Genomic DNA, 8,786 nt, shown 5'->3' with positions numbered 1-8,786 from the left:
AATTTGTTTCCCTGTGTGTACTTTGTATTCCATCTATCTTTTTAGTTCATTATTTTATGTCTTATTTATAAAAGTTGCTCCTATAAAAAGGCTGTTCACCTCGAACCAAACTATTAGAAACACTAGTCAGTGGATGTCTCTCATGTCCATTAGGGAAGGAAAGGAAAGAGGGTACATTAGTATTTGTTAATATGCTACATTATTCTCTCACTTGACAATATTATCCCTGTGGCTTCTCCAATCAGGGATCAATAATTCCACTGGTACCTGTTGCAGAAGATCATCTTCATGAATGCATGTCTGAGCTCCGGGCTCCGGAAGGCATATATAAAGGGATCAATGACTGCATTACACATAATCAACGTGCCATTCACCTGGAAGAGGGACATGTAGCAAGCACAGTATGGGTTATTTGGGCAGAATGTCATTAAGAGGACATGAAGGACAAAGGGGGCCCAACAGAAGATGAAGACCCCAAGCAGGATGGTCAGTGTGATAGCCCCTTTCATGTTGGCTCTGGGAAGAGTTGAGATCTTTCTAGCATGGGAACGGGCTAGCAAGAACATGTGCACATAGAGGCACAGGATAAAGACCAACATCAGAGGGAACAGAGAGGTGAAGGTGAGCACTGTAGGGATGTGATGGGAGAAGACCACCATAGTGATGCCACTCCCTGTGCAGAACGTCCAGATGATTGTGAGAATGACAACAGTGCGGCGCATGGTCACAATGCTGTGGTACTTCAGTGCATGGAATATTGTGATGTAGCGGTCAACAGCAATCACAGACAGGCTGAAAATGGAGCCGAGCAGAGAGAGGATGAACATGGAATCGATGATGTCATCCGCTGTGGTTTCAAAATTGCCACGAGGCTTAAGATAACCCATGTTTCTGAACATGATCAGGATATTTTCCAAGATCTTGTACAGGCTGCCCAACATATCAGAAATGGCCAAACTGCAAATGAAAAAGTACATGGGTGACTGAAGGTTCTTATTCTTGATCACAGCCAGAAGGACAATCAGATTCTCCAAAACCCCAACAATGGAAATTGTGAAAAATATCTCTTCTGGCAATACCACAGGAGGACAGTCTGAATTATTTCTTGCTGAATTATTGATATTTTCATATGGATTGATAATGTGCTTCATTTCTCCTGCTTGTGGTTAAAACAGAGATGTTACTTGGGTTTGACTTCACAGAAAACTCGATTGATTTTTCAGAATGTTTTCTTCTTTGGAGTACTTGCTAGAGATCTGAGGTAAAAATCACATGGTTACCTAAAATAGAATGTGTAGAAACATCAGTTGCAAAATAGACTGCAAAATAAAAACAAATCTTGATAACTTTAAGAAAAAACTATTATCTCAAAAAACACTGACTTAATAATTTAAATAGAACAATTTACAGGACTCTCAAATTTTTTTTTTTTTTTTCATCCTAACTACTCTGTGAACAACATCTTTACTGGGATCTTTTTTTTTTTTAGTTCAGTAATAAAATTTTCTTTGCCCTCTCTCCCTTACTTCCCTCATCCTTCTTAAAAACACAATTGAATGTGTGAGGAATTAAAATGAACACAATGGCACCCTTGAATGAGAAAAGAAATGAAATGCATGTGTGAAAACAGGAAAGCAGGCAACTATCCTTCACTGACTTGGAGGAGGTGGTTTGATTTAATGGATTGATGAGATGTTTAGGTCCTTTTGTTTTCACCACTTCTCTGCTTGGGTCACTGCCTGACCCTATAGCTTATGGGACAAGGGTAAAAGTATTGATACGTAATTCCCAAAGTTGATTATGCAATACACGTTGTCACTTCTGTTCAAAAGGTAGCACTCCTAGTAGTGCTGTTTCTGGAGACATAATATTGTTAACGTGTCTCTAGGTTGGAGTTGAATTGTGATAACAGAAGAGTGCAGCTTTCTCTCAAGCAGAAAAGGCCAGGCTAGAATGCAGCTGAATGACTTAGATATGTCAGGTCCTGGAGAGAGATGTGGACTTTTTGCTGATTTAGTTTCCAGATGATGGTGTTAATGGCTGGGCACAGATCATTACATGAAATGTATCAAATTCACCTTTGCCATCATGGTGTCTTTAAAGATAAGACCACGAATTCTCTATACTCTGCCCCTTAAGAGGTGGAGCTGAATTTCCCCCTGCCGACTGCCCTATTGTGAGCAAAGCCAAATGCCCTATTGTGAGTTGGCCCCAGGGAGAGAGTGGATCTAGGAGTGTTACTCCTGGAAAAGAACTGCTTCCCTTAGAAGGGATTGGGGCAAAAGGCCAAGAGCTAACGGGTGAGTTAATGAGCTAGGTAGATAAAAAAAAAAACAAACCAAACCCAGTGCCGTCGAGTCGATTCTGACTCATAGCAACTCTATAGGACAGAGTAGAACTGCCCCATAGAGTTTCCAAGGAGCGCCTGGCAGATTCGAACTGCCGACCCCTTGGTTAGCAGCCATAGCACCTAACCCCTATGCCACCAGGGTTTCCGCTAGGTAGATAGATAACTAGGAAAGGAGTATAAGTGACAGATGGTAGCTGCTGATGGGGTTCTACCTGGACTGACCAATTCATCCTTGTTTGCCTGGGATTGCGGGGTTTTAAAGCTGAAAACCTTGAATCCTGGGAGCCCTCTTCCTGGGAAGCTGGGATGATCCAGCAGGGGTGGATTAACCTGTAAGCACTGGTATGCACTGGCTTGCATTGAGAAAGTAGGCATGGGCGTAATTGCATTTACTTGATAATCTGTGGTGAGCAATTTCACATGGGTTTCACCAAATTTTTTTTAATTATTATTTTTTTTAATTTTATTGTACTTTAGATGAAGGTTTACAGAACAAACTAGTTTCTTATTAAACAGTTAATACACATATTGTTTTATGACATTGGTTAACAACCCCACAACCTGTCAACACTTTCGCTTCTCAACCTTAGGTCCCCTATTATCAGCTTTCTTTTCCCCTCCTGCCTTCTAGTCCTTGCCCCAGGGCTGGTGTGCCCCTTTAGTCTCATTTTGTTTTATGGGCCTGTCCAATCTTTGGATGAAGGGTGAGCCTCAGGAGTGACTTCATTACTGAGCTGATAGGGTGTCCTGGGGCCATACCCTTAGGGTTTCTCCAGTCTCTGTTAGGCCAGCAAGTCTGGTCTTTCTTTCTGAGTTAGAATTTTGTTTTATATTTTTCTCCAGCTCTATCCAGGACCGTCTATTGTGATCGCTGTCAGAGCAGTCAGTGATGGTAGCCAGGCACCATCTGTTGTACTGGTCTCAGTCTGGTGGAGCCCACAGTAGATGTGGTCCATTAGTCCTTTGGACTAATCTTTCCCTTATGTTTTTAGTTTTCTTCATTCTTCCTTGCTCCTGAAGGGGTGAGACAAGTGGAGTATCCTAGATGGCTGCTCATAGGCTTTTAAGACCCCAGATGCTACTCACCACAGTAGAATGGAGAACATTTTCTCTATGTATTATGTTATGCCAATTGAGCTAGATATTCCCCAAGACCATGGTCCCCACAGTCCTCAGCCCAGCAATTTGGTCCCTCAGGGAGTTCGAATGTATCTATGGAGCTTCTGTGACCTTGCCTTGTATAAGTTGTGCTGGCTTCCCCAGTGTTGTGTACTGTCTTACCCTTCACCAAAGTTAAAACCAAACCAAATCCAGTGCCGTCAATCGATTCCAACTCATAGAGACCCTATAGGACAGAGTAGAACTGCCCTATAGAGTTTCCAAGAAGTGCCTGGTGGATTCAAACTGCCAACCCTTTGGTTAGCAGCTGTAGCACTTAACCACTACGCCACCAGGGTTTCCACTTATCTATTGTCTATTTATTGCTTTTCCATTCCCACCCCTCCCCTTCCTCAAACATCAAAGATTGTTTCTTTTTGCATGTAAATCTTTTCATGAGTTTTTAAGTAGTGGTCTCATAAAATATTTGTCCTTTTGTAATTGATTTTTTTTTCACTCAGCATAATGCCCTCCAGATTCATCCATGTTATGAGATGCTTCACAGATTCATCATTGTTATTTATCATTGTGTAATACTCCTCTGTGCATATTTACTACAGTTTGTTTATCCATTTATTGGTTGATGGACATCTAGATTGTTTCCATTTTTTTGCTATTGTGAACAATCCTGCAGTGAACATGGGTGTGCATATGTCTATTCATGTGATGACTCTTATTTCTCTAGGATATATTCCTAGGAGTGAGATTGCTAGATCATATGGTATTTCTGTTTCTAGCTTTCTAAGGAAGCACCATATCATTTTCCAAAATGGTTGTATCATTTTGCATTCCCACCAGCAGTGCATAAGTGTTCCGATTTCCCCTCAGCCTCTCCAACATTTGTTATTTCCTGTTTTTTGATTCTTTCCAGTAATGCTGGGGTGAGATGGTATCTCATTGTGGTTCTGATCTGCATTTCTCCAATGGCTAGTAATCACGAGCATTTCCTCATGTCACCACATTTTTGATGTGGTGGGGACAGGTGAAATTGTGCACTGCAGATTGGTGGGAAGGCACCATTGGGCCCGTGCACACTTGGTTATTGGGTACTCTGGCCCTGGGAGATTGGCATTTTAGTTCTACCTGCTGGCTCAGCTCTGGGAAGAGTGCATGCTGGCAGCATCACAGGGAGCCCACACATGCTGGAGAAGCATCACAGGGAGAGGATGAGGCAAAGACCCATCAGAGTTAAGTTACGGAGACTCTGTCTGGGCATACCTGAGTTAGTTAAATGTGACCAGGTTTGTTATATATTTTCAATCTCAAATGTATTTGAGGGTAAAATTGAATAAAGAAAGAAATGTTGGAAGAGTTTTTGACACTCCTTAGAAAAGGTGGAAACGCTGGTGGTGTAGTGGTTAAGAGCTACGGCTGCTAACCAAAAGGTCAGCAGTTCAGATCCACCAGGCTTTCCTTGTAAACTCTGTTGGGCAGTTCTACTCTGTCCTATAGGGTTGTTATGAATTGGAATCGACTCGACAGCAGTGGGTTTTTGGTTTTTAGAAAAGGTGGTTTTGAATCTGCTGCTACTGCCAATCGTATAAATCCAGAGGAGCCTCCTGAACTTGAATAGAAATGTAATGTGGTCCCTGAGGCCACTGCCAATAGGCTTCCAATCATCCATTGTTACTGTGAGCCCTGCACCGCTGCCAACCTGGTCAGTGAGGACCACAGGCAGTCAGCAGCCACATTCTTGGTTGAAGGGGTACATGACACTAACAGGTAACATTTATGAGTGCTTACTGTGCACCAGGTACCATACCAAACACTCCACATGTCCTAGGTCATTTACTCCACACAACAACCCCACGATGGATGCTGTTATTGTCCCCGTCCTACAGCTGTGGAAACTGTTCCAGAGAGCTTGGGAAGTGACAGCTACCATGCCACACTCCTCTTTCTAAGTAGCAAGGGCGAAAAGTATATACAAGAAACCAGACAAATCATCCACCAGCTCAGCCCAAATTGCAACAAAAACCGACATGTTTTATTTTCTTATTCAATCAGCGTCCTCAGTGCCAAGAAGGATTCTTAAATTATAGTATATTCCTATGCCCCATTCCCATTTGTATATTGTTTGCACAATACATTAAGTAACAATTGCAAGAAACAAAATTTACTTCATTTAAACTTTACAATAACCGTCTGTTAACCTGCTTTAATACTCCACATATTTCAGGTAAAAGTGTTATTTGGCTTAAATAACTCAGGTAATTACTTGTCCCTGCTGTATGTATGGCTTGTTGTAGGGAAGTACCAGTCTGACACTCTGTTAGAAGTGAAAACAGAGTTTTATTGTACAAAGAGATTCCTGAAATGGAAGACACTTTAACACCCCAGTAGGATGTCTCGATGGCACTGCGTTGTTTTTTTTTTTTTTTGTGTGTTTTAGGATGTCACAGTGTTCCAAACTGCAGCGAGAACAGTGAGGTCTTTATCAGGCTACAAGCAAGAGGGAGGTGGGTTACAAGGAATAAAAAAAAGCTACAAGAGGTTATCAAGACACAAATATTTTTAACGTTTATCTCTAACCTAATATTAATCTCTAGCCTAACATTAATCTCTCACCTTCTGGAACATGTTTGATTAAGACATTCTTTTTTAACATCAGGGAGTCTATTTGTTAGCATTCTGGGGAACAATGGAGTCAGTTTTCTGCAAGTTTGCCTCTCCCTCTTATCCGAAGGTAACAATTTATACCTCTACAGATTTGCAAACAGTCTGCAGAAAGGGGAAAAGGTTTCAGTGAGTGAATAAAGTCTGATTAGAGAGAGTTAGTTAATTAGATTAGGACTGGTTATTTGGCTTTTACCTCATCTTGATTACAAAGTTACCAGACAATTACAGGGCTTTATTTTTACTTAACATTATCAATCCTATTTTCTAACCTTGTGTCGACCAAAGTAATATGCCCTAGGACAAGCTGCATAAACATTCTTGACAAATACCTTTTAACAAATAATTCCTAGCACAAGCTAAAAAAAATTCTGACCCTTACTGCTTTTGTGTTATTAGCAGTGAAACTTTGACAAGAAGCTAATTTACCTCTTCAGAGTAACAACGAAGATTTCAGGCCTAGCTACTGCTTCATTAAAACATGGAGTTTTGTTTTGACTTGGGCCAGATATTTTTTCATTTTTTATTCATGCCAAGCACCTAAGGTTTTGAGGTTTACGTACAACTCTGTACACAGGCTATAACCAATTCAAAGTCCTCTGCTGGTCTTTTCCTGTCTACTCTTTTGTGTCTTGATTTTTTTACTCCAAACAACACTGCTTTAGAATGCTTCTACCTCCTTTATGGGTTTGCAATGTGCTGGACAATTAACGTCTGCCTTCAAATCTGTACTGCTTTTCTCTATGCAACATTCTATTAAAACCTGCCTCTGAACCTGGAGGAAAGGAGAATGAAGAGCACCAAAGACATATGGTAAAGATGAGCCCAAGAGACAGAAAGGGCCACATAAACCAGAAACTCCATCAGCTTGAGACCGGAAGAACTAGATGGTGCCTAGCTATCACCGGTCACTGTCCTGACCGGGAACACAACAGAGAATCCCAGATGGAGCAGGAGAGCAGTGGGATGCAGATTTCAAATTCCTGTAAAAAGACCAGGCTTAAAGGTCTGACTGAGACTAGAGGGACCCTGGAGGTTATTGTCCCTGGACTCTTTGTTAGCCCAAGATTGGAACCATTCCTGAAGCCAACTCTCCAGACAGGGATTGTATAATTATGAAAGATAATGATACTGGTGAGTGAGCTTCTTGGCTCAAGTAGACACATGAGACTATGTGGGCAGCTCCTGTCTGGAGGGGAGATGAGAAAGAAGAGGAAGACAGGAGCTGGTTGAATGGACATGGGGAATACAAGGTGGAGAGGAGTAATGTGCTGTCTCATTAGGAGGAGAGCAGCTAGGAGTACGTAGCAAGGTGTATATAATTTTTTGCATGAGAGATTGACTTCATTTGTAAACTTGCACTTAAAGCACACACACACACACACACACACACACACACACAAAACTGCCTCTGGGTAAATACAGTGACTCAGTACTCCAGCTCCGCCCAATCCCCTCATCATAGTGGAAACACTATAATCTCTTTTGGTATGCAAAACATTGCATTAATACAGCCAACATTTATTTATTTACATGGTCTTTATTAAAGGGTAAAGAAATGATACTTGCTTTGGTAACACTGTGCTTATAAATTTGTTCTCTTCTAATTTTGCAGAGCCATAGAATTCTATGGGTGCTCAAATAGTGATAAGAAAACTGCTCCAGTTTAATTTTTTTTTCAATACAAAAAGCGAGCTAAATTATTCATCATAGTAGGAGAATCTAATGGGCGTTTTAAAATATTTGGATATTTTTCAAAAAAGCAATGTATTTTGTCAACATAAAAAGAAAAACAGCATTAAATACTCATAGGCTATTCAGTGCCAAATGAAAACAAACCAGTTTGTGTTCTTTGTGTACTCCCTGACAAGAAGATTTTAATATTAGTTCCTTTTTCTAGCTCTGTGGTTTCCGGAAAGATAAGCCCTTGAAATTTCTTGAGCAATCAAGATGGCTTTGTTTTTCTAAATAGCTAAGCAACACTTAAACTTGAGTTGGGAACCCCCAAGACCACACCTGGCAACTAACCTCAGGAAAGGAGGGGGCATGATACAATCAGTCATACATATTTATGGATTCAATAGATTGTGACTATGCACTGAGGCTCCAGTCATGAGTATGCAATGTTACGGGGGCCCTGAACATGGAAATAGTCGGGATTCCTGGATTGGCAAGATCATCCATGCATGAGAGATGATGGCACATCCCTGGGGATAATGAAGACCCCGAGTTGGGGCTCCTACTGGACCTTGCCTGATCTGTCTTTTTGTTCATATCCTTTCTGGTTATAATAAATGGGTAACTGCAAGTATAAGTTAGTCTCCATGAATTTTGTAAATCTTTCTAGAGAATTAATGAACCTACAGGGGCAGGGGAGAGGCAGCAGGTCAGAAGTATGGGTGCTGTGTGGAGTCTCCAAGCTTGTGGCTGATGTCTTGAAGGGGTAGTGGGGAACTGTTGCTGGGTGGAGACCCCAGGTTCTGCTTGGCGTGACTCATCTCAGCCAATAAACAACAGGCCAAGGTGCAATATTAGAAAGGTGCCTTTATCTCATTGTGCAAAGAAAGGAACAACCAGGGCTGCTACCTCCAAGACTGCTCTGTGAGGGCAAGAGGGAACGTTACTTTTATGCAGTTTACAAACAGGAAGCTCATACAAGTTA

General features: G+C 41.4%; 1 protein-coding gene across 1 annotated transcript; it reads right to left on the bottom strand.

The window, feature by feature from the left end:
- Nucleotides 1–248: 248 nt before the first annotated feature.
- MC2R (melanocortin 2 receptor) lies at nt 249–1,151 on the bottom strand. The gene has a single exon (XM_049901298.1). It carries the CDS (start codon nt 1,149–1,151, stop codon nt 249–251), a length of 903 nt encoding a protein of 300 aa, XP_049757255.1.
- Between the last annotated feature and the right edge of the window lie 7,635 nt (nt 1,152–8,786).

This window comes from Elephas maximus, chromosome 11, assembly GCF_024166365.1.
Source record: "Elephas maximus indicus isolate mEleMax1 chromosome 11, mEleMax1 primary haplotype, whole genome shotgun sequence".
NCBI lineage: Eukaryota > Metazoa > Chordata > Mammalia > Proboscidea > Elephantidae > Elephas > Elephas maximus.
The sequence above is the reverse complement of the archived record's forward strand: the minus strand, read 5'-3'. Positions and strand labels throughout refer to the sequence as shown.